This window comes from Macrobrachium nipponense, chromosome 12 (assembly GCF_015104395.2).
Source record: "Macrobrachium nipponense isolate FS-2020 chromosome 12, ASM1510439v2, whole genome shotgun sequence".
Classification (NCBI taxonomy): Eukaryota; Metazoa; Arthropoda; class Malacostraca; order Decapoda; family Palaemonidae; genus Macrobrachium; species Macrobrachium nipponense.
The window spans coordinates 45,183,164-45,211,049 of NC_087205.1; the positions used below are offsets into that span (position 1 = coordinate 45,183,164).

Genomic DNA, 27,886 nt, shown 5'->3' on the forward strand with positions numbered 1-27,886 from the left:
CCATTCATTAGCATTCAACCTTTCACACTCATTACAGGTGTTAGCTAAAGAACATTCAAACCCCCTACACTTACGACATACAATGTGAGGATCAACCGAAGCCTTCGGTATCCTCACCTTGCAGCCTACATTAACAGACACTCTCACACTAACACTTGAATCAGACATTCTAGCAGAAAAATCAAAAGCAAGTCCAAATCCAGTCAACGGTAGCGAATGCCAAAAAAACGATCCAGGTACGTCACCAAAAAATCCAATAAAGTTGATCAAAAGTCTTGAAAAGCGAATTCCAGTCAGGAGGTAGTAACAACAATGTTGATACCACCGGCGACAGAGAAAATATAATAGAAAACAGGAATGGTTCCTAGTCCTGCCACCCAGGGCAGGCCGGTAGATCACCTGACCTACCTGTAGCGAGTGGCGCGAAATTTGAATATCTGTCGGGGACGACGGAGTCTTAGCTAAGTATATATCTGACAGGTAAGTTGATTGTATGAAAATGCAATTGTAAGCTAAAACACTTATATTCTAGTAATATTCAATCATTTACCTTCATTTTGCAACAAATTGGAAGTCTCTAGCACAATATTTTGATTTATGGTGAATTTACGAAAAAAAAAAAAAAAAAAACTTTCCTTACGTCCGCGCGGTAACTCTTCCGAAAAAATCATACGTGCAATTGTCGTAATGTCTGCACCATTTTAAATTAGCCATTACATAAAATTTTATATATGAAATGTGTGCAATTTCATGTAGAATACAACAATAAATAATTGAAGGTTGTAGTTTCTCTCATTTTTGAAATATTTGCATATAAATCACGATAATAGAAAAAAAACCATGTTCGGTCAACTTTGACTCTACCGAAATGGTTGAAAAACGCAATTGTAAGCTAAAACTCTTACAGTCTAGTAATATTCAGTCATTTATCTTCATTTTGAAACAAATTCGAAGTCTCTAGCACAATATTTAGATTTATGGTGAATTAAAAAAAAAAACTTTCCTTCCCTCCTCGCGCGGATTCTCCGCCGCAAATCTCCGAAATACGTATGTCGCATTCTCGGAATATTTGCTCCATTTCATATTAGGCGTTTCATAGAGTTTTATACATGAAGATTTTTGCAATTTTATGTAGAATACAACAAAAAATAATTGAAGGTTGTAGCATTTCTTATTTTGGAAATATTTGCATATAAAAAAAAATAAAACAAATTTGACGTTCGGTTAACTTTAACTCGTCAGAAATGGTCGAAAACTGCAATTGTAAGCTAAAACTCTTACAGTATAGTAATATTCAATCATTTATCTTTATTTTGAAATAAATTGGAAGTCTCTACAACAATATTTAGATTTATGGTGAATTTTTCAAAAAAACATTTTTTACGTCCGCACTTTACGAATTCATGCATCATTTTGTGATAATATTTTCTCTGTGTTGCTTTGATCGTTTTACAATGTGTTATGTACCAAAATGATCGCAATTTAGTGTAGAATACAATGAAAAAACATTAACTTGTTAGCTTTAACCGCTTTGCTCACAGCGCGATTTGAATAAAATTATATATGAAATTTTGTTTTCGCGCTATCATATATCGCAGTATTTATATATGATAATTATATTTTTTTCATTTCTGATGGTTGCATACTAAACTTCAGGCAATGACAAAAAAAGGAGCCAAAAATGAACTCGTAATCTTGAAAACTAAGTGCTCTGTGATTTTTTGAAAAAAATATTTTTTCCGCTTCGGCGCTCACTCTGAGACCCCCTCGGCATACGGGAGACGATTTTTATTATACCCCTTATGCATTTAAGGGTTAATCTATTTCTCCTTACTAATGACTTACAAAAAATTTATGTTTGTTTTTTGCCTTCCAAAGATCTATTACCTTTACTAGCATTTTTTTAAACACTATGAGCACACACAAATATAGTGTGTATATGTGCTAATACAAATTGGTTAAAGAGGCTTTTCATTCGTAGCCGTTTTATTTAACCACCATATATATTTTCATTAAAATAAAATGTGTACAGTAATACCTTAGACTTCGAACTTAATCCGTCCCAGAAGGCTGTTTGAAGTATGATTTGTTCGAAATATGAAACAAATATCCCCATAAGAAATAAAGGGAATCAGGATAATTTGTTCCAGCCAACCATTAAAGTCTCCCTTTTCACATTTTTTCTATTATCAATAAGTTCAAAACTTTTAATTAAGTGTAGAGTAGTGAAACAGTACGTTATATGAAGTAAAATTTTTGAAATTTTACTTTTTCTGTGCACAATTTATGAACTGTTTGGTGAAAATGGTGCAGGCTGGGGAATGGAGGGAGGAGAGAGATTGGAACCCTTTGAGGAAACCAAAATGGTTGCAGTAGGCAAAGGATTGATAAAAATCAATTTTATTCACATTTTTCATGGATAACCAAATGAATCAATAGTGTGCATGTCCAACCTCAGCCTGGGTAAATCTTTGGGACATGGTGAGACCGCAGTTGCCAGACCCTGTTTCTTTGTTTTTGTTTGTGGTTTGTGTGTGTGAGAGAGAGAGAGAGAGAGAGAGAGAGAGAGAGAGAGAGAGAGAGAGAGAGAGAGAGAGAGAGAGAGAGAGAGAGAGAGAGAGAGAGAGAGAGAGAGAGAGAGAGAGAGACTTGGATATTAAATTATGCCACAATACATCAACTTACTGTTGGCAAATGGCAGACTTTTCTGCCATTTGCCTTTTAACTTTTCACAAGGTAGTCATTTAAACAAACAATCAAAGGCACTCAGAAGCTGAATGCGGCACCAGTTTGTTTATTACAGAGCTCATTAGTAGAAAATTGTAAAAAGCAATTGTCAGTAGATAGGTATTTTACTGTAATAAAAGGAAATGATTTGGGCAGATCAAGTGTAAGTGAAAGAAATGGGTAAATAATCATCCCACCCAAGCTGATACGTCAGTGAGAAGCACACCACTTCTTCCCTCTCTTCTCCTCTCTCTATCATCTCACTCAGCACACCAAACACAGACTTGAGCAAGCTTTTTTTTCTTCTTTTTTTTTACTGTATTGCAATTGGATGTTTTCATGTCATATAAATTTATTATGAAATAACCTTTTATTTTTTATATGAATTGGTACTGCTTTTACATACAAATTATAGTAAAGATTTTGCTGTCTCTTCTCTCCTCAACAATATCACAACGCACAATAACTTAAAATCATTCATTCTTCCTCAAAAATATAAATGTCTCATCCCTCTACCTCTAGTTAGCTGTGCATCAATGCAATGATGAATGATTTTGTTAATCGTTTATGCTAAATTTTATTGTGAAAGGCTTTGTTCATTCATTTACTAATTTGCTGAATACTGTTCAACTAGGCTATCTCATTCGGTGCACCGAACACTGGCTTTTTTTTTCTTTTTTTCTCTATTGCATTTGATTGTCTTCATATTTTATCATTATGTTACATTCATCGTGAAATTTCCCTTTTTATGTGAATTGTTATAGCTTTTACATACATACAGTAATATTTTAACTCTCTCTTCTCCTTCTCTCCTCGACATATCAACACTCCCTCGTTCATTCTCAAGTCAGCTGTGCGTGACGCCACCGTGGTTACATACAATTTTATCCATCTTTTATGCTAAATTTTATATTGAAAGCTAGATTTTATATTGAAATGCTTTAAACTATTATTTTGTCAAATATGGTTATCATTAAACTATATATCGTAAAGGAAAAAAATGGTAATATAATTTTACTTGTAGGACGCACTAAGCCGTCAAATATAAGTATAAACTACAAAATTGGTCAGTTCGAAGTACAAGTTTTTGTTCGACACACACTACGAAATTTCCTCAAAAATTTCGTTCAAAAAATGGAATGTTTGACATAAACGTTTGACAAACGTGGTACCACTGTGTACTGAGAGAGAGAGAGAGAGAGAGAGAGAGAGAGAGAGAGAGAGAGAGAGAGAGAAATATTTTAAATTTATAGGATATAAAGACTAACTATGTTTGTATGGTAAATAAATTGATTTACATAACTAATTTTCAAATATAATAATAATAATAATACAGAGGACGCCCCCATATTCGTGTTCTCTACATTCACAGACTTCACTAAGGACCATATCTACCCTTTATTTGTGGGAAATTTGCATATTCACACTAATCTCCTATGAGAAATATTTGCAAATTACTGTATTTTCATACCAATTTTGTGATAAAACTATTTAAAAAAACAAGGTATAAATAAGCCTTTTTAATGGGTTTTACACATTTTTAGAGGTTTAAGTATTCGCCGGGGTCTGGTATGCATCCCCCACTAATACAGGGTTCCACTTTAATAATAATAATAATGTACTGTAATTAAAACATTTATAAATTCTATAGTTAACAAAGTGAAATTATTAAGAAATTTCATTACCAGTCTTCTCTGAAAGCTGCAAAGCAGGGGGAAGAGTGACTCAGTCAAATACAGTGGTACCTCAAGATACGAAATTAATCCGTTCTGAGGCGGCCTTCGTATCGTGAGTTTTTCTTATCTTGAACCGCATTTTATATGTAAAATGCCTAATCCATTCCAAGCCCTACAAAAACACCCTAGTAAATTATATTTCCAGGCCTACAACACATGTTCTAGGGTTACGACGCCGATCCGACGGAAGAAATATGACTCCAAATAGGCAAAATACTGTACATACTTGAGTAATATTCAACTGCATGTAATGTTCAACCCCATTTTTACTGCATATATTAGGACTTTATCATATGTCCCTTAGCAATAAGCCTAGCCTATGTTAGCGGTTGCTATTGTAGCCCAGTCTATGATTCTGACATCTAAACCTAAGAAGCTAAAAGCTTAGAATATGCCAATAAAATATATAAATAATCAGTATGTACTCATTTCAAATAATTATTAATTAATCATTAACTATAATAATAATGATTAAAAAAAAAAAAAAAAAAAAAAACTTCCAATCATTTGTTTACATTCAGCTCTTACGAGTACTGAACGAACGACAAGCAATCACTTTTCCTAGGACATAGTAAGCCATAAATTTTCATAAGTATCTCTCTTCAACTAATGAGACTATCAAACAGTATAATAACCATTCATTTCTATTCTTAATTCTATCATTACCTAATGGAGATACCGAGTTACTGACAGCTACAATGAAACATATACGTAGCGTAATATTAAAACAAAAGAAGAATTCTAAAAAATACGTACGTATATGTTGGCTTCGATGATAACAGTCTGATTTATTTTATATTTTATGATATCTAATTCACAATTTTTTTTATTACATGTATTGCATGTACTCTTTTCAAATAATTATTAAATAACCATTAACCTCTTACGCCGAAGAGGTATAATAAAAATCGTCTCCCGTATGCTGAGGGGGTCTCGGAGTGAGCGCCAAAGCGGAAAAAAATATATATTTTTTAAATCACAGCGCGCTTAGTTTTCAAGATTAAGAGTTCATTTTTGGCTCCTTTTTTGTCATTGCCTGAAGTTTAGTATGCAACCATCAGAAATGAAAAAAAAATATCATTATCATATATAAATAATGCGATATATGCTAGCGCGAAAACCAAATTTCATATATAATTGTATTCAAATTGTGCTGTGAGCAAAACGGTTAAAGCTAAGGAGTTAATTTTTTTTTCGTTGTTTTGTACACTAAATGCGTTCATTTTGGTATATAGTAACACATTGTAAAACGATCAAAGCAACACAGAGAAAATATTATCACAAAATGATGCATGAATTCGTAACACGCGGATGTAAAAAATGTTTTTTTCAAAAATTCACCATAAATCTAAATATTGTTCTAGAGACTTCCAATTTGTTTCAAAAATAAGATAAATGATTGAATATTACTATACTGTAAGCGTTTTAGCTTACAATTGCAGTTTTCGACCATTTCGGACAAGTTAAAGTTGACCAAATGTAGGGTTTTTTAAATATTTTTTTTTACATGCAAATATTTCCAAAATAAGAAAAGCTAAAACCTTCAATTATTTTTTGTTGTATTCTACATGAAATTGCGCACATTTTCATATATAAAACTCTATGAAACGCCTAATATAAAACGGAGCAAATATAACGAGAATGGGACGTACACATTTCAGAGATTTGCGGCAGAGAATTCGCTCACGGAGGGAAGGAGTTTTTTTTTTTTTTAATTTACCATAAATCTAAATATTGTGCTAGAGACTTCGAATTTATTTCAAAATGAAGATAAATGACTGAATATTACTAGACTGTAAAAGTTTTAGCTTACAATTGCGTTTTTGACCATTTCGGTAGAGTCAAAATTGACCGAACATGATTTTTTTTCTATTTATCGTGATTTATATGCAAATATTTCGAAAATGAGAAAAGCTACAACCTTCAATCATTAATTGTTGTATTCTACATGAAATTGCACACATTTTCATATACAAAACATTACGACAATCGCACGAAAAAATTTCTGATTTTTTTCGGAAGTTACTGCGCAGACGTAAGGAAATTTTTTTTTTTTTTTTTTCATAAATTGACCATAAATCAAAATATTGTGCTAGAGACTTCCAATTTGTTGTAAAATGAAGGTAAATGATTGAATATTACTAGAATATAAGAGTTTTAGCTTACAATTGTGTTTTTCAACCATTTCGGTAGAGTCAAAGTTGACCGAAGGTTGAAATTTTGGCACTTATCGATAATTATATGAAAATATTTCAAAACTGATAAAAGCTACAACCATGGGTTGTTTTTAGTTGTATTGTGCATGAAATTGTGCACATTTTCATATATAAAACTTTATGTAAAGGCAAATTTAAAATGGTGCAAATATTACGACAATCGCACAAAAAAATTTATCGGAAGAGTTACCGCATGGACGTATGGAAGTTTTTTTTCATAAATTCACCATACATCAAAATATTGTGCTAGAGACGTCCAATTTGTTGCAAAATGAAGGTAAATGATTGAATATTACTAGAATATAAGTGTTTTAGTTTACAATTGCATTTTTCAACCATTTCTGTAGAGTCAAAGTTGACCGAAGGTTGAAATTTTGGCACTTATCGATATTTATATGAAAATATTTCAAAACTGATAAAAGCTACAATCATGATATTGTTATGATACAATAAAGTTTCATACATACTTACCTGGCAGATATATACATAGCTATCGACTCCGTCGTCCCCGACAGAAATTCGAATTTCGCGCCACACGCTACAGGTAGGTCAGGTGATCTACCGGCCTGCCGCTGGGTGGCAGGACTAGGAACCATTCCCGTTTTCTAATCAGATTCTCTCTTCCACCTGTCTCCTGCGGGGAGGCTGGGTGGGTCTTCAATTGTATATATCTGCCAGGTAAGTATGTATGAAACTTTATTGTATCATAACAATATCATTTTCATACATTCAACTTACCTGTCAGATATATACATAGCTGATTGACACCCTTTGGTGGAGGGCAAGAGACAGCTAACTACTGACTAGACAGGTAAACAACATATGTTGTAGGTATTTATAGACCTTGGTTCCTCTGTGTTTCTAGACGAAGGGTTGACTTCCTAGCTATTGCATAGGAGTCTGCTTCGTCTCAAGAGCCTTAGCAAGATAGTGATCTGTGGCCAAGAGTTCTTGTGGGTCTACCGATGGGGTCTTATCCACTTACTCGGTCGAGCCTAATTGGCATTTGTCAATGGGTGCTAATCTGCTTATATGACAATATGCCTATGCCTATTGGCATAACTAAGGAGCGCAACACCGATCCCGATCACCTGTTCCTAACATGAGGGTTCGCGCTAGAATTGAAAAAGAGTTATCCCCCAAACTCCTTTCAAACCTCAATAAAATTCACTAAGTTAAAATAAATTCAACTCATTATTAAAGGATCAGTGTCGGCTCCTTATCCCAGCAACGTATCCGCTGACACGTATAAACCAAGAGAGAAGGATCTCTCGTAGGTTAACTTGACGTCCTTAGTGTAATGAGCAGTCAACACATCGTTGCATCTCTCATATGTTAAAGCTAATATGTCTTCCTGACATATTGTTACGAAAAGAACAAGAATTTGCAAAATCTCGCACTTCATGAGCTTTTAAATTCTCAAGCTGTTTGAAGGTATTCATCAAGTCACTTATGAAGTGCTTTAGAGATCACCATTGTTTCAAAGAAGACTAGGACTTTCTTTGAACTGGATCTCATCTGGATGAAGCCTAGAGCCTGGCTTGCGCCTGCTTGGCGCCTCGCCCTGGCTGGCGCCTTGCGCCTGCCTGGCTCCTTGCGCCTGGCTGGCGCATCCTGTTTGCCTGGCGCCTCGCGCCTGGCCGGTGCCTCGCACCTTCCCAGAGCCTTGCGCCTGTTTGGAGCCTCGCGCCTGGCGCGTGGCTGACTTCTCCCCACTTGCTGGAGCTTCGAGCTTATTAAGAGTCTCGAGGAAAACTGGCAATGTCCACATCGGACACTTTTTCCCGATTTGTTCGCCTCTAGCGCACTGCGCCAGGTTAGAGGCCCGCTCCTTCTCCTCATCAGACAATGACAGTGTTCATATTGATTGTCTTTCTCTGGCGTCTTCACGCCTGTTTTGGCATTTGGTGCCTGACTGGCGCTACATTGTCCGAAAGTCCGGAAGATCCACCATCGTTTATCAGGAGACTGGAGAAGGGTGGAAGAAATTCTTTCACATTGAGCTTTTGGCCTTTCCGGCAAGGGGAGGTGATTTTAGTCAGCTACATCCAGTAGACGATAGGAAATCTAAAAGTCCGAGAGACAAGTCTTCCTCCGAGGAGGATCCTTATTGAATACTTCCGTTGCTAACGAGTTCTCCTCCTACATGTTGATGAGTTTTCTCGTTGCAGAAGCTTCCCTATCCTTGCCCGAAGGAAGGGAAGGAGCCTGGAAGTTTAAAGAGATTCTGAGCTGAAATTGGTAGGACTCCTGATTTCTAGCTCTTTAATGTATCTCTCTGAACCTTTTGGGAAGTAGTTTGAGCCCTCATCGCGTTCCCAAGACTCTGTCAGTAAACGTTTAAACCTTGTCTTCTTCTGTAGATGACAACGTCAATACATTACCCGGACAACGAAACCTCTATCTGAAAGCGTTGATCCAGGAATAAAAGGCTTCAGTTCTTTTGCCAAACATACTATGCTGGCCAGAACCCATTGCCGAGTCTTCATAGAATTTGATTCCAGATTCTAAAGCCCAAAATTTCACTTGTTCTTTTGATCGTTTAGGACCAGGAGAAACATTTGATGAGGAGCAGTTCCATCTTGACGGAACACGGAATCTGAGGCCCAAATTAGGATCCCATTCTAAGTATAAGATCTCCTACTCTTATCGTATAGAGGTATTGTATAAGATCCCGAAGATCTTAATTCTTTACTATCTCTAATATTCTTTGTCGAGACAGAGTATATATTTTTATTGTGTTCATTGATAGCATAAAATACCAAGGTGATTCTTCCCCCTGAAAGGGAAGAAAACCATTATGTGGTTCACAGAGGTATCAGAAGAGGACAGTTTCCCCTTTCCATCTAGCACGATCTGCAGCAACTCTATGCCTTTAACATATTTGAAGGAATTATCAAGCTTCCCTTGAAAAATCCTCTCATTCATATTTACTTCTGGTCAGTCTGCACGCAGACAGACTCAAAGTGGATAGATTTTTCAGGTCCAATATTTATAATAGATTCCGATAAAATCTCTACTCTCTTAGAAAAACCTTCCGACACATGCTGAGAGAAGAACGTGACCTCTGTGAATTCAACCTTTTTATTGCCAAAATGATGCATTCACCTTCTTCCTTTGACGCCCATTTATCTTAATATCTGTTAAGAATATATATAACTAGGGGAAAAAAAAGACTAGAGTTTATTCCCGTTTAAATTAAAGATGGCGTATCTTGCTCCTCTCTTGTTTCGAGGAAAAGGAAACAAACTATAAGAAGCTCGTTCGTCTTCTACCTTGCGAAGAGATCTGTGAATACTTTCCGCAGGTTCTCACAACTCTTTCCAATAAATGTTAAACATACGTTAACAGTTATTATCGTCGATCAAGAAGGTTCTCACGGACGTGCAAAATCCTGCATCGAACAATCGTTACGTTCCGTGTCTGTTTCCAAATAAGTTAAATCGTGCTCTGCTGAATTAAAATCCTTTATAATACCGTTACATTGTGGTAAACAGCATTCATCTAGGAAACTCTTGTAAGGATAGTAGGAATTCTGTAATTAACCACGGTGTGTGCATAAGGCTTAACCGTAACCGTTATCTTAAGGTGAATTTTCCACTACATTCTTTCCTAGCCGAGGCAGAGAGAGATCCTTAGCAAAACGAATACTATGTTATTCATGTTTGCATAAAAAATCCCCTCAATTCGTGGTTAAGTCCCTGATTGTAGGGGGAATATACGGTGAACCATTCGATCCCTTAGGGGAGAAAGATGTAACCAACCACTCACGACCGAGAACCGGATGGTACTGAATTGGCGTTACAACTTACAAATCCGTCTTGCTCACTGCCTGGCTGCATTCATTCTGAGTTGCCAGTTACTCCCTTCAATGAAGGGATATAATAAAATTATTCTCGAGCCTAAGAAAGCTCTCAATAATGCAAATTTACGCCAAAACCTTTGTTAAATACCGAAGCTGAGTAGGTATTGCCGAAACAAACCTTTTAAGCGAAGTCCTTACTAGGAAAATCCTGTAAGGATATAGATAATTCCGTAGCGAACCAGAAAGGCAACTATGGTATGCGTATATGACTTGTTATTCAGTAGTCGTATACAATAAGTCTTCTACGACATTCTTTCTCTCCGACATGCAGAGAAAGATGGAAATCTTACTCTCTTCGTTTTTTCGTCAATAAACCCGAATGAGTATTAGTCGAAAGAGATCGCAAATGACAACCGAGGATCGAAGAGAATCTCTCCAGCTTTTATTATCTTGGAGATAAGTCCGTATATTACGCCTTTCTTATCTGGAAGAGCCTCTAATCAATGAATGAGAGCTCGTACGAATCTTGTTCAACTTCCAAACGATTGCCCCTCTTTCTGAAAATGGTTGGTTGCATTATTTTTTAGGAGGATGATTTTAATATCCACTTACTATTGAACTAATTCTCACAATTCTGCTCTATCTTCCATTCCTCAAGTTGGGAGAAGATTGAGCAACTGGAGGAGAGCGCTTCCTTTCGAAAGGTGAAGGGCTTTTAGCAGTACCGACTCTAACCTGACAAGGGCTACGGCAGCCTGTGCTACATCTTGAGTCCCTGCCAGGAAAAAGTCGAACTTGCTCTTGCCTTTATTGCATTAAGACTATCCTGACAAGGGCGACGGTCGCCTGTGCGACAACTCCCGTCCCTATCAGGAGAAGCCTCGAATGTCTTTCACCTTTCGCCTGGAGGACTCTTGGCGGATGTCAGGCTCTTCTTGTAGGAGAAAGAGCCTGGCGCTAAGCAGGAGTATCTTGCCTAGAATACTCCTGGCGCTTGGGAGGAGTATCGCGCTCGGAATACTCCTGGCGCCTGGCAGAAGTATCGCTTTCCTAGGAGGAGTATCGTCATCGGAATACTCCTGGCGCCTGGTAGGAGTATCCACGTGCTCGGAATACTCCTGGCCGCTTGCCAGAAGTAAATCCGCTTCCTATGGAGGATATCCACAATGATCCGAAACCCTCCTGGCGCAATGGACGGAGTATCAACGTTCCGTACTCCTGGCGCCTGGAGGAATTATCGCGCTCGAATACTCCTTTGGCGCCTGCAGAAGTATTGGCTTTCCTAGGGGGATATCATGATCGGAATATCTGGCGCCTGGAAGGAGTATCACGTTCCGAATACTCCTGGCGCCTGGGAGGAGTATCGTGCTCGGAATACTCCTGGTGCCTGGTAGGAGTATCGCGTTCCGAATACTCCTGGCGCCTGGGAGGAGTATCGTGATCGGAACACTCCTGGCACCTGGCAGGAGTATCGCGTTCCGAATACTCCTGGCGCCTAGGAGGAGTATCGTGATCAGAATACTCCTGGATCCTAGCAGACGTATCGCGCTTGTATAGTTTTTCTTGTGCGGAAGGTTCCGTGTTCGGAATGTTCCGCTTATCCAGAAAAAGATTTCCGCTTGGAAAGTTCCGAGCGTCTGAAAGGCGATCCTCGCTTGGAAAGTTCTGTACGTCTGGAAGTTTCCGCTTGTGCGGAAGGTTCCGAGTCATTGTCAAATTCCGCTTATGTGAAATGTTCTGCACATTTGGAAAAATATTCCTTCTTGGAAAATTCCAAGAGCCTGGAAGGCGATTCGAATCTGGAATCTTCCGCTGGAAGGTTCCGCTTGTGCAGAAGGATCCGTGTGCGGAAGGTTCCGATCTCTTGTACACTTGTTCTTGCTTAGAATTTGACAATACTTCCATTCTCGTCCATAGCCCTCCCTTTCTTCTGAATGAGAAGGACTTCCATTTCCGATGACGATCCTGGTTCATAGTGCTTCAGGCGCTTTGCCTCTATTCAGGCTCTTCAGGTGCTTTGCGCCTCGTTTCAGGCGCTTTGCGCCTTGTTTCAGACGCTTTAGGCGCATTGAGCCTCGTTACCGGAGCTTCATGCCCGAGGAGCTAGAAGCTTAAAAGTTATATATATATGTGTAATCACTAAACGAGATCCATATAATTCATTCGATCAACAAATATTCTTTAATATCTAATTCGTTATTCTCAGAATAGATATATTTTCATATACACGTACCGATGAGGAATTTATTGAAATAACTATTTCAAACCCCCATGGGATAGAGCCCCCCCCGTCCAGCTGTACGGGGGACGAACCCGGATAGGGCAATGCCTCTACCGCAACTATTATCGAATGAGTTTCTTTTACCTTTTTCTCCGTCTCTTCTGAGTTCCGATAGCCAGACGAGATTATCTTGCATCTTCATTTAATCTACGCCGTTGAATGTTTCTTCTCCTTATTCGTCAAGACGATAATAATAAGGGGAACACATTGAATTAGGATGCCTTTCCAATGGCTATCCCTGGCAGTCTGGGACGTCCTACAGAACCTGCCGAGGGGACGCCTGATCGGTGGGGGTTCTCCATAACCTCCGTACGGCTTTCGACTTTCCTTCTCCTCCGGGCCAGGGAGCTTGGAAGAGGTCTAGGCCTGGGAGCGAGACAGAGCCGATCAGACGCACCCTCTATTGCAATGGGGAACACTATAATCACTTCTTACCTTATAATAGCTCGTATCTTGAGCTACATTCCTTTATCTTCAAATTGCAAATGAATTTGTAGTTTCTGTGAAGTAAGAAGGTGATGAGGAAACAACACTACTAGTACTGTTAATATTCTAACTGCTCGTCAGAACGAGGGCTATTAAAGCTTCTAAAGAAAGCATATCTAGTTCTATGTTTTTCTGACTTCCTCAAATAGGAAGTTACCTTATTTTCCTCAATCAAATTCTAACATTTATTACACTTTATCAATGAATAAATATTTATATTTCCCTTTCTTGCAAACTATGTAATTGTCTACCGAAAACTTCGGTAGTTACACATCCTCTATTCTTTGAAAACTTCGAAGTTAATTCATTAAAAGTTATTAAAAAGTTATTAAAAACGTATGCCAAACCACCGATCCAGTACTTCCCTGTAAAAGTCGGCCCAGAAGATCGATGGCGATGAAACACGAAAATCAAATCAGGAGGGAAAGTAAACATATGTTTACATTCCCAGCGACAGAGAGAATCTGATTAGAAAACGGGAATGGTTCCTAGTCCTGCCACCCAGCGGCAGGCCGGTAGATCACCTGACCTACCTGTAGCGTGTGCCGCGAAATTCGAATTTCTGTCGGGGACGACGGAGTCGATAGCTATGTATATATCTGACAGGTAAGTTGAATGTATGAAAATGAGTATTTTACTGTTGTATTCTACATGAAATTGCGCACATTTTCACATATAATACTTCATGTAACGGCTAATTTAAAATGGTACAAAAGTTATGTCAAAGTGACGAAACAATTCCTGAGATGTGTCACTGATACTTTTTAGTGCGATAAGAAAGAAATTTGTGCTTGCGCGCCTGCGTAACGATTGTAAACAAAACAATGCCTTGATCCATGAGCTCCCAGCATCCCCCAAGGCGCGTGATTCAAAAGTTTTCGCCTGGTAGGCCTATAAGTATTTGCCCATGAATTTTTAAAAAAAACTTTTTTATGTTGATGTTTAATACGTCCAATCGGCGTAAGAGGGTTAAAAAAAAAAAAAAAAAAAAAAAAAAAAAAAAAAAAAAAAGGGGGCTTCCAAACTTGTTTACTTACGAGTACCGAACAATCGCCAAGCAATCACTTTTCCTAGTACACAGTAAGCCATAAATTTTCATTATCTCTTCAACTACTGAAACTACCAAACAGTATAATAACCATTCATTTCTATTCTTTATTCTATCTTTACCTAATGTTTTTTTTTATTAAATGTATTGCATGAATAATTTTTCAATTTACAGCATCCTTTTACCAATAGAATACATAAAGCACAAGGGGTAGATGCTGACCAATAGGATAACAGGATCTTATGGGGTGACTAGCATCAGGAACCAATGGGAGAGCGGGAGGATGGTGGGTAGTCTACTGAGTTTCAAAATTGTTCTCGGTGGTCCGGGCGAATCTTGGGACTTTATAGCAACAACCTTTCGTAACTTGAGCAATTTTCGTATGTAGAGCCGTAAAATTTTTCGTATTTGCTTTCGTATCTAGAGTTTTTCGTAAGTTGAGCCTTTCGTATGTCGAGGTACCACTGTATGTCAAATACCTAGTGGTCAGACATTTGACAGGTTCACCCTCACCATTTGCTTTGCAGCTTCTTAAGAATACTGGGAATTAAATGTTTCTTTAAAATTTCAGTTTACTGTACGGAAATGCATCAATGTTTTAATTACAGTATATTATTATTATTATTATAATTATTATTATTATACAATCTTATTAATATTTAAAAATTTGAACTTACTATTGGGTACAGTGGGCTCCCCGTATTCACATTCACGGACTCATACACGCGGATTTCTCTCTGGACCATATCTACCCTTTATTCGTGTGAAATTCACCTATTCGCAGTATTTTTCTGTGCAAAATATCCAGAAATTTCTGATTTTTTCATCAATTGCATCATAAAATACACTTTGTGATAAAACTATTAAAAAACCAGATATAAAAATTTTTAGGTTTATCTTGAGTTTTACCTAGGCCGTTTTCAGTGTTTTTATAGGGGTTCCAACTATTCATGGATTCAAACTATTCGCAGGGTCTGGTAAACATCTGCAAATACGGGGGGAACCACTGTAAATCATTTATCATAAAAACGTGGTTAGTCTCCCATAAACTTATTTAAAAATTCTTGTGCTGTCACTCTCTCTCTCTCTCACTATACAGTGGAACCTCGACATACGAAAGTCCCAACTTATGAAAAATTCAAGTTACCCAAGCAAATACGAAGATTTTTTTGCCTCTGCATACGAAAATAATTCAGGTTAAGAAAGGTTGTTGCTGTAAAGTCCTGAGATTCGCCTGGACCACCGAGAACAATTTCAAAACTCCCGCGCCGCCACTGAGTAGACTCGCCACCATCCTCCCGCTCTCCCATTGGTTCATGATGCTAGTCACCGCCGTAAGATCCTGCTCTCCTATTGGTCAGCATCTCTCTCATAGTGCATCTACGTAAAGGCGTTCATCGGTCACTCCGTAGCAGCATTGTTATCGTAAGCACACGGAATTCATTCGTTCATATACGATTTAGTTTGTTAACGTAAATTAGTGTTAGGGCTTTCGCTTTGTACTTTATCGTGTTGTGTGAGAACTTAATTACGTACGAGTAGTCATGGGTCCCAAGAAAATTGCCAAAGTTCACGAAAAGAAGAGGATGCTTTCTATGGAGACAAAAATGGAGATTATCAAGAAGTATGAGGCTGGCATGCAGTTGAATGTGATCGCTAAGGAATACAGCTGAAATCCATCGACGATAGGCACCATTCTTAAACAGAAGGAAGCCATCAAAGGAGCTACACCTTCCAAGGGCGTGATTATTTTGTCCAACAGGAGGAGCAACGTGCATGATTAGATGGAGAGGCTGCTTCTTCTATGGATTGAGGACAAAGAAATAGCTGGCAATGCGATAACCGAGACAACAACCTGCCAGAAGGCCAGCATTATTTTTGCTGATCTGATTGCCCAGAGGAGAAGGGACATTGACGGCAACCCCAGACTTCAAGGCTTCTCAGGGGTGGTTTGATAAATTCTGTAAACGGACTGGCATTCATACGGTGGTGAAGAAATTGAAATTTTGTAAAAAACAAAGTATAAAAAAGTAAAAAAAAAATGTAAAAATCAAAAGAAAGAAAAAAAAAATTTAATATTAAATTTTTTGTAAAGTTACCCCTTAAACGCCAAGTCGGTATTTCCGAAAGTGTCTCCTGTATGCCAACGGCGTTCGTGAGTGAGTGTCGAAGCTGAAAAAAGTTTTTTTTTCAAAAATTCACAGCACACTTTATTTTCAAGATTAAGAGTTTATTTTTGGCTCCTTTTTTTGTCATTGCCTGAAGTTTAGCATGCAACCATCAGAAATGAAAAAAATATCATTATCATACATAAATATTGGAATATATGACAGAGCAAAAAAAAAGTTCATATATAATTGTATACATATCGCACTGTGAGCAAAGCGGTTAAAGCTAGAGTTAATTATTTTTTCGTTGTATTGTACACTAAATTGCAACGATTTTGGTATTTAACCCTTTAACGCCAATTAGACGTATTAAACGTCGATAAAAATTGTCTGTTGGGTGCCGATTGGACGAATGGTACATCTCAGAAATTATTTCGTCACTTTGACATAATTTTTGCACCATTTTATATTAGCCATTACATGGAGTACTATATATGAAAATGTGCGCAATTTCATGTAGAATACAATAAAAAATAACTCATGGTTGTAGCTTTTATCAGTTTTGAAATATTTTCATATAAATTACGATAAGTGCCAAAATTTCAACATTCGGTCAACTTTGACTCTACCGAAATGGTTGAAAAACGCAATTGTAAGCTAAAACTCTTATCTTCTAGTAATATTCAATTATTTACCTTCATTATGCAACAAATTGGAAGTCTCTAGCACAATATTTCGATTTATGGTAAATTTATGGAAAAACTTTTTTACTTACGTCCGTGCGGAAACTTTTCCGAAAAAATCATAAATTTTTTCGTCCAATTGTCGTAATGTTTGCACCATTTTAAATTAGCCATTACATAAAGTTTTATAAGTGGAAATGTGCGCAATTTCATGTAGAATATAACAAAAAACAATTCATGGTTGTAGCTTTTATCAGTTAATGAAATAATTTCATATAGTAAGTAACGATAAGTGACAAAATATCAACCTTCAGGCAACTTTGACTCGACCGAAATGGTAAAAAAATGCAATTGTAAGCAAAAAACTCTTACATTCTTGTAATATTCAATCATTTACCTTTATTTTGCAACAAATTGGAAGTCTCTAGCACAATATTTTGATTTAAGGTGAACTTATGGAAGAAAAAAATTCCTTACGTCCGTGGGTCAATTCCGAAAAAAATCAGAATTTTTATTGTCTGATTGTCGTAATGTTTGCACCATTTTAAATTAGCTGTTACATAAAGTTTTATATATGAAAATGTGTGCAATTTCATGTAGAATGCAACAAAAAACAACCCATGGTTTTAGCTTTTATCAGTTTTGAAATATTTTCATATAAATAACGATGTGCCAAAATTTCAACTCCGGTCAACTTTGACTCGACCAAAATGGTTGAAAACCGCAATTGTAAGCTAAAGCTATTACATTCTAGTAATATTCAATCATTTACCTTCATTTTGCAACAAATTGGAAGTTTCTAGCACAATATTTCGATTTATGGTGAATTTATGAAAAAAATAACATTTTCTTTACGTCCAAAAAAATAATAAATTTTTTCGTCCGATTGTCGTAATGTTTGCACCATTTTAAATTAGCCGTTACATAAAGTTTTATGTATGAAAAATTGTGCAATTTCATGTAGAATACAACAAAAACAACCTATGGTTGTAGCTTTTATCAGTTTTGAAATATTTTCATATAAATAATGATAAATAGAAAAAATTCATCCTTCAGTCAACCTCATCTCGACCGAAATGGTCGAAAACTGCAATTATAAGCTACAACACCTACAGTCTAGTAATATTAAATCAATTACCTTCATTTTGCAACAAACGGGAAGTCTCTAGCACAATATTTCGATTTAAGGTGAATTTTTGAAAACTGCTTTTTTTTTACGTCCGCGTGTTACGAATTCATGCATCATTTTGTGATAATATTTTCTCTGTGTTGCCTTGCTCATTTTACAATGTGTTATATACCAAAATGACCGCAATTTAGTGTACAATACAAAGAAACAAAATTACCACGTTAGCTTTAACCGTTTTGCTCACAGCGCAATTTGTATACAATTATATATGAAAAATTTTTTTGCGGTCAAATATCCCAATAATTATATATAATATTTTTTTTCATTTCTGATCGTTGCATACTAAACTTCAGGCAATGATAAAAAAAGGAGCCAAAAATGAACTCTTAATCTTGAAAACTTAGCGTGCTGTGATTTTTTGAAAACAACATTTTTTCCGCTTCGGCGCTCACTCGCGAATGCCGCCGGCATACGGGAGACGGTCTTTAAAATACCGCTTTGGCATTCAAGGGATAACAAATTGTAAAACGATCAAAGCAACACAGAGAAAATATTATCACAATATGATGCATGAATTCGTAACGTGTGGATGTAATAGAAAGCAGTTTTCAAAAATTCACCATAAATCGAAATATTGTGCTAGAGACTTCCCGTTTGTTGCAAAATGAAGGTAATTAATTGAATATTACTGGACTGTAAGTGTTGTAGCTTACAATGGCAGTTTTAGACCATTTTGGTCGAGTTAAGTTGACCAAAGGATGAATTTTTTCTATTTATCGTTATTTATATGAAAATATTTCAAAACTGATAAAAGCTACAACCATGGGTTGTTTTTTGTTGTATTCTATATGAAATTGCGCACATTTTCATATACGTATAAAACTATATGTACCGGCTAATTTGAAATGGTGCAAACATTACGACAATTGTACGAAAAAATTGTGATTTTTTTGGAAGAGTTACCGCGCGGACGTAAGGAAATTTTTTTGTTTTCATAAATTCACCATAAATCAAAATATTGTGCTAGACTCTTCCAATCTGTTGCAAAATAAAGGTAAATGATTGAATATTACTAGAATGTAATAGTTTTAGCTTACCATTACGTTTTTTTTAACATTTCGGTCGAATCAAAGTTGACCGAAGGTTGAAATTTTGGCACTTGTCGTTATTTATATGAAAATATTTCAAAACTGATAATAGCTACAACCATGGGTGGTTTTTGGTTGTATTCTACATGAAATTGCGCACATTTTCATATATAAAACTTTATGTAACGGATAATCTAAAATGGTGCAAACATTACGACAATCGGACAAAAAATTTCTGATTTTTTTCGGAAGTTACCGCGCGGACGGAAGGAAAATTTTTTTCATAAATTCACTATAAATCAAAATATTGTGCTAGAGACTTCCAATCTGTTGCAAAATGAAGGTAAATGATTGAAAATTACTAGAATATAAGAGTTTTAGCTTACATTGCGTTTTTCGACTATTTCGGTAGAGTCAAAAGTTGACCGAAGGTTGAAATTTTGGCACTTATCGTTTATATAAAAATATTTCAAAACTGATAAAAGCTACAACTATGAGTTGTTTTTAGTTGTAATCTACATGAAATTGCGCACATTTTCATATATAATACTCTATGTAACAGCTAATATAAAATGGTACAATAATTATGTCAAAGTGACTAAATAATTTCTGAGATGTCGCTGATGCTTTTTAGTGCGAGAAGAAAGAAATTCGCGCTTGCGCGCCTGAGTAACGACTGTAAACAAAACATCATCTTGATCCGTGAGCTCCCAGCATCCCGCAAGGCGCGTGATTCAAAGTTTTCGCCTAGTAGGCCTATAACTATTTTTCCGCGAATTTTTTAAAAAACTTTTTTCGTTGACGTACCATACGTCGGTTCGGCACCCGACAGACAATTTTTGTCGACGTTTAATACGTCCAATCGGCATTAAAGGGTTAAGTGTTAAAGTTTTCTGCCATTTGTCGATGTGTTTCGTAAAGTTTAGTGTTAATGTTTCCTGTCATTTTTTAATATTTCATAAAGTTAAGTGTTCATCTTTTCTGCCACTTGTCCTCCTCCTCTGTCGCCACTTTCGGAGATCGCCTCACTCGAAAGGTAAGGTTCCACATTTTACTACATAAGTATGTACGTAAAGTATTTCTTGTATCATGTACACTAATACACTTTATTTACAGGTATGCAGTACATATTAGTAGTATATATGTAGTTTAGGTTAGGTACTGAATGGTCCAAATTGCTGCATTTCATTGTTTATTGGTCAATTTAGCTTTATTACAAAATTTACTGGGGTGTTTTTGTAGAGCTTGTAACGGATTAGGCAATTTACATGTAAAATGTGGTTCAAGTTACAAAAAATCAGGTTACGAAGGCCGCTTTGGAATGGATTAATTTCGTATCCTGAGGTACTACATATATTTTAATGAAAAAATACAGTAATTAGTGAATACAGTGTGTTACTTTACAAAAAAAAAAGTGAATTCGAGATATGGCCAAAAGCATAAAACCATGTATTTTTAAAATAAAGTAGAAAATTTGACAGAAACTAATGTGGCAACACAACTAAAACAAAGCAATCAACTAGAGAGTGGTGCCAATTATTTTCATTTTAAAAATTACTAATCAAAAGTGGGATGCATCTTTGAGGTCAGTCTCTTTGAAGTTAAAAACCATATTAATTTTCTATAGTTAACCTAGAATTCTGTTTTTGTCTTCATTTTTAAACATTTAAGCACTCAAATTCACTGACACAGTTCATTGAAACTTATATAGCATAGCAATGACATGACATACCTTTCTCGGCTACTGAAAAGAAATAATCTAAGAAATCTATACTGCATATACTCACTTTTGTTTTTAAGTATTCATCAGCAGAATTTGTTCGTTATGGAAGTAACAAAGTTCAAGAGGGTCCATAAGTCTGGTTGAAACTACATCTTCATCAAAGTCACAAATACTTTTAACCCCTTGAGCAGGGGTTTGTTATTAAAACTTACCTGCTTAAGCACAGTACTACATGTAACAAACACTTATAACACTCACTCAAATCTTTGATTGACGGTGGTGGCTGTGACCCTGGTGCTCCTGGAGGGCCAACAGGAGGTCCAATGGGATCTGGGGGGGCCATGCCCCCACTTGCCTGTTGTAACAGATCAACAATGGAGTTGCCTCCAGTTTTGTCTGCTGGAGAAATTGGTGCGAAGAATCGACTGGAATCTAGGCCTGCTGTTGGTGATGGGATGACAATCTCTGGAGAATCAAGTTTGTTTATTAGAACCTAAGATTCATGTGTCTTGCATTCTAAATCTAAAAATCTTTCATGGCAGCATTATAATCAAGACTTGGTGCAAAATTAAACATTTTCCAAAAATCAGCATTACGTTTTACATACTGAGTTTAACCATACTACCACAGACGTCCTTCCACTTACAAACCTTTCAGAGATACTACAGACATTCTTCCACTTACAAACCTTTCAGATACGAACAACCGTGTTTGAAAATTAAAATTTGTTGGGAGCACTCCGTCCGGCACCCATAAGTTAGAATTTTGTATTGTGCACCTTGGCTTAATTACAATTTCTGTCACTAACCATGCCGAACAGCCTTGTAGCCGATGCCAATATAGACTGAACATTAACAGCCCCAGACTCCCAAGCCTATGCATTTGTAAGACGTATTCTCTTGTGCTCCAAGTAATTCTTGTGATTTTATCATGAAATATTTAGCGCATCTGTTATCTATCATGGCTAATGGCAAGCATAAATAAGTGATGGGTACAAGCTGCAAGCTATCTCAATGGAAACAAAATGGCAATTATATAAAGAAATTAGAGTGGCGAAAAAAATTATATGAAGTGCTCAACTACTGGCACAATTTTTAAGAACAAGGATAGAATTTTGGAACATGTAATGAGTGTTGTGCCAATGCAGTCAACAATTACCCGTAAGAGAAGGGGGGAGGGTGGTAGAAGAAATGGGAAAATTTTTGGGTAGCTGGATGGAACACCACAGACAAAGATGTGTAACACTTAGCCTCATGGTGATTCAAGTTCAATGACTTGAAGGTTATTCATCACGTATCTGTCAGCGTTGAGCCAGCCAGAGCCAACAAGGAACCAACCAACCATAGATACTCGGGAAATAACTAATAAAGAAGGTTATACCTCTCAGCATTTTAAATATTGATGAGAGACACCTTTCCTGGAAAAAATTGCCAAAAAACATACATCAGCCATGGAGAGACGATGATGCCAGGAACTAAGGCAGTGAAGGATAGGTTAACTTTACTGCTGCCTGGCTACACATCAGGAGACAAAACTAAAACTTCTTCTTGAGTATTGTACAGCAAATCCATGGGGCACTGAAAAATATCACAAAAAGTTCTCTACCTGCAATATGGATATCCATTGACAAATCCTGGGTTACTCTTGCTGTATTTGAAGACTAGTTTTTTATCACTTTGTTTCCAAAGTCAAGCTCTACTGCTGCGAGAATAGGATTCCTTTCAAGATTTTCTTCATTTTTTATAATGATCCTAATGGATTCTTTATTGTTTTGGCTATAGATAACTAGTCCCGCCCACTTTTGGGAAGAAGAGGAACAACTGAGCCAGGTGCTTCAATCTGTTTATCATTAATAATTAATCATCCATGTGCGGAGAGGAGGGTGGGCTCCCATTCTGTTACTTGGTAAGTATATGTAAAATTTTATTTCATTATAAAAATGTCATTTTTACACAGGTAACTTACCAAGTAACTACAAAGCAGATTCCAAATTGACAGGAGGTGGGATACATGGACTACTCTACACCAAACCATTATGTGATAATGAATTTGAGAGTAGAAAAGGGCTCACATTTCTGAAATGCTTGTAGTTTTCTGGCATCCTGACATTGAAGGTCATTGATGCTGATATCATTTATTATAAATAAAGAATAAAAGAATATTCAATTAAAACCATAAAAGCAAATATGTCATTATAAAAGTTAAATAGCTTTCAGAAGACCAGCTTCTGAAATAAATCTAAAAATGCTGCTAGCATTGTACGACACATCATGTCCCAAGAATCTTGGCAAGGATGAACCTGCCATCCTCACCTCAAGCCTCAAACAGATATCTATTTCTTTCCGTGCTATAAGTGGGGCATTCAGTCAACAAATGCCTCACTGTCAAGGGTATCAGACAGTCATCGCAATATGGTTGGTGTTGGCCAGCTAGCAGAAACTCACGTGTCATCCATGTGTGACCAATTCCGAGACGACAAAGAGTAGTCTCCCACTTTCAGGGCATCACATTATACTTCAAAGGAGATATAACATTCGTTATTTCTCTCATGTTATCATTTCCAGACACCTTCGTGTGCCGGAACCCAACAAAATCGAACTGTTATAACTTTCAGACCAAAAATGAAAAGCCACTCTAAAATCTTTAAAACCAAAGGGTTACAAGAATTAAAAACTTCTAAAGCTTGAAGGAAACTTCTTGCATCACTAAAAATGGTAAAAATCCCCTCCTCTTATAATGCTATTTTCTCAATAGCGGTTAATATGCCATATAGTTCTGCAGTAAATATAGAAGATGTGCACCTCTACAATTCAAAGAACTACTATATACAGTAGTACCTCGAGATACGATAGGCTCAACTTACGAAAAACTCGAGATACGAAAGCCAATACGAAAAATTTAATGGCTCTACATACGAAAAGTTTTCAAGATACGAAAGGTTTCTGAAAGTCCGAGATTCGCCCGGATAACAATTTTGAAAATCGCGCCACCCGCCGCCATCTTAGTACTAATAGACTCGCCACCATCCTCCTGCTCTCCCATTGGTTCCTGATGCTAGTCACGGCCATGAAATCCTTCTCTCCTATTGGCCAGCGTCCCTCCCATCATGCATCTACTATGTATACGTGGTGGTGTGCTTTGGCCACTCAGTACCAGCATTGTTATAGTACGCACGCGGTATTCGTTTTCGGGATCGTCAATGTGTACGTTATTTAAAAAAAAAAAAAAAAAAAAAAAAAAAAAAAAAAAAAAAAAAAAAAAAAAAAAAAAAAAGACACCAAGATCTCTCACATGGGATAAGTGATCAAGGTCTCTCTCATGGGATAACTGGAAACTTTGCAAGGTTGGTAGAATATCCACTCCCTGCTGAACAGAGGGTGTAGACCAATCATTTACAACATGCATACCAGTACGTATAATCAAGGCACTTCAGTTTATGTTGAGGGTCAGCAGCCGAACATTCAGTACCCCAATCAGTTGCAGAGAGAGCATTTGGTTGAACAGGGTTTTGATGGACACCAGGGCCAACAGAGTCATGAGGTGCAAAGAAAGAACAGAAAGTTGAAATTCTGTATGTATTGATATATATATATATATATATATATATCTATATATATTATATAAAAACTTACGTAAAGTAAAAAAAAAAGAAAAAAAAATTAAAAAGAAAAAGTTAAAATTCAAAAAAGGGAAAAAAAAAAAACAAACAGCAGAAATTAAAAGCCGCTTTTCATAAAGTGCAATCCATTTTAGTAAGAAGAACCCCCCGAAAAAGGCTCACCACAGGGTTGTGTACGTATATTTTTTTAAAGTGTACGTACGTACATATGTACAAAAGAAAAAAAACGGCAGAAATTAAAGCCGCTTTTCATAAAGTGCAATCATTTGTAGAAGACACCCCCCGAAAAGGCTCACACAGGAACATTGTGAAAAGTAGGCAGAAGCAATCTTCCTTGGATAGTAACGTATGTACGTAGCCTCACTCGAAAGGTAAGCTTCCACATTTTACGTACAGTATATTTCTTGTTACCATGTACACTAATATATGTACACTTTATTTACAGGTTATATTTTGCATTTTTTTTATTAATTTAGGTATTGAATGGTCCAAATTGTTGTAGTATTTCATTGTTTATAGGTCAATTTAGCTTTATTATGAAATTTACTGGGGTGTTTTTGGAGGGCTTGGAACGGATTAGCCATTTTACATGTAAAATGTGGTCCCAGATACGAAAACCTCATGATACGAAAGGCGCCTCGGAACGGATTAATTTCGTATCTCGAGGTACTACTGTACTCCAAATCCAACATCAGCATCAGATTTGGAGCCACCTGCATATATAAAAGTCTATTCCCTATGTTCTTCGACATGTTCATGAAAGAGAGACCTGGCTTCTAATTCAGTCATGTTCTATTTTATACCAATAAAATATTCACAAAAAGATATCTCTGGTAATTTCCATGGAGGAGTTGGTGATATCCTAAATGGAAGAACTCTATTTCTTGCTAGATCAAGACTGTTTATTAATTGTTTTACCCGAATACCATATGGTTGAGAAGATTTTGGGTGTAACTCAAAATATCTACAATGCCTTACAAAGTTTGCAGTCTGACAGGCTAAAGAATTAGGAAGTCTTTGCAACCTAAACCAACACTGAATAATAGAACACTTTCGGTAAAGGTCTAAAGTTAATTCTCCAGTGTCAACAAGGAGACTTGGGATAAGCGAAGTTCTAAACGTTCCTGTAGACAATCTAATACCAGCATGGTGTATAGAATCTAATACCATTAATCAGCTTGGGGTGAACACCTGTGGGGCCATTGACAGGCCAAACAGTGCCCTGAGCTGACATACAGTGGGGCCTCACTTAGTCACGGATTCAATTAATCACGGGTTTTTCCTTGGACCACTTCTCAATCTATATCACTGGTATGAATCGCAGCATCGAGGGCTTGTCCGTTGTAGGCTAAGCCTCGTCCGGTTTCGATAACCAGCAAATGCATGAACAGATTCATATTATGATATTAACTTACAATTAAGGTAATAAAACCATTCTCACCTTATATATTATTGGCATATCCTCACAATATATAGCCTATTCATGGAATAATTCCACATCATTGACATCAACTTGTATCTAGTTGAGCGGCCAGCAGAAATGTAAACATTGAGTTACACTTAACTGTACCTTTGTCATTCTTAACCTTTTAGAAATGTTAATAGTAGTAGTGTAATTACAGTAGTAATAACATTTAGGAAAACATTAATTTTCAATTTGAACTTCATTATTGTTTTGGTATAACTTAATCAACTTCTCTGAACACTGCAGTCATACAAACGATAATTGTCATCGATTATCGTATTGTTGTTTGTGATCGGCGACAAAGCGTAAACGTAATAAAAACCATTTTTACCTTATATATTATTGTCATATATTCATTGTAAAATACATATCTTATATATTATTGGCATATCTTCATAATAAAAAGCCTCTTCAAGGAATAATTCCTTGGGGAATGTATTTTTCAAAAGAAATACATATTACATGTTTAAAGCATGCAATGATTACTTTTTTTTATGTGATTACATTAATATTACAGTATGGTACTCTTAAGCAGTACATTAACTATTTTTTTTATCATAAATGTATATTCTTTCACGAAAAAAATACTATGACCACCGTGACGTCACCAAACCTAGTCTCGTTGGTACGAGCAAGATTCACTAATTACTGTGTTTTCTTCTTCTTTTCATAACTAAATGCATTTTTAGGATACACTCATTTACAAATTTTCAAATACGTACTATGAAAGTAAATAGCAAAATCTCTCTCTCTCTCTCGTCTCGTCTCTCTCTTCTCTTATCACTTACAGAAAAAAACTATAATACTGATCTATTATTCTGTGATTTACGAAACTGTGCTTCAATACAACTTTTATAGTTGACTCAATGATTATCACCACATTATAACAGTATACAAAAGAATATCTTATCACTATCCATGTTTCATTTCTTATCACCATAAAAATATTTAAAATACAAATTTCATTATGTTCTTCTAAGCTAGTAACAGTATTCTCGTCCTAAGCTGCTCTCTCAAGCTATTCAACAGTTACTCTAATCCCAAGCTGCTCTCTCTCTCTCTCTCTCTCTCTCTCTCTCTCTCTCTCTCTCTCTCTCTCTCTCTCTCTCTCTCTCTCTCTCTCTCTCTCTCTCATGAAATATGAAATACTGTATCTTTAATGTACAGTGTTAAAAACAATAATAATTCCATTAATAAATTTGTTTCTTTTAGCAACTAAACTGTTTTCCAAAATAATTCTTTCGGTAATAAACATCCATCAGCTAATTCAAAACTTAAACAAAAGACAAAAATAGATTTTTATTGCTGTATTTTGCTGTTTATACATTAATATAGTTGGGTGCTGTAATCTTTACAGTAAATCATGTTTTTTTTATCATAAATATGTTCAATCACAAAATAGATATACTATGTACTTTTAGTTTGGTGCAGCAGCCAAATCATGAAAATAGAAAGGAATTGTTAGGTAATATATTTTTGTTTGCTGATCTGATGAAGGGGAAATTGAAGATAGGAAAGAATAACTTTGAAACTGTCTTGAATTTAGTTTAAGGTGATAGTTAAAGACATATTTGGTGCTTGAACTGAAGTAGGCAGTTATAAACACTGAAATAGTGGTCTTGGGTGGGTTAATTATTAAAGTAGGCAGTTTAAAGCAATTTTTAGGGGGGGGGTACCAGGATAACACGGGTATTTACTTATCAAGGGGGGTTCTGGGCCCTATCCCCCGCGATTATCGAGGCCCTACTGTACTTGATCTTGGAATATAAATC

At 36.4% G+C, this 27,886-nt stretch overlaps 1 protein-coding gene across 8 annotated transcripts in view; it reads right to left on the bottom strand.

Moving 5' to 3' along the window:
* Positions 1–27,886, bottom strand: part of LOC135224510 (myb-like protein P) — an 871,197-nt gene that overhangs the window by 624,127 nt on the left and 219,184 nt on the right. For all 8 annotated transcript variants that reach the window (XM_064263552.1, XM_064263551.1, XM_064263553.1 and 5 more), the window contains one exon: positions 21,289–21,495. In XM_064263552.1, coding sequence (XP_064119622.1) covers positions 21,289–21,495 — 207 coding nt within the window. The remainder of the gene's footprint in view (positions 1–21,288; positions 21,496–27,886) is intronic.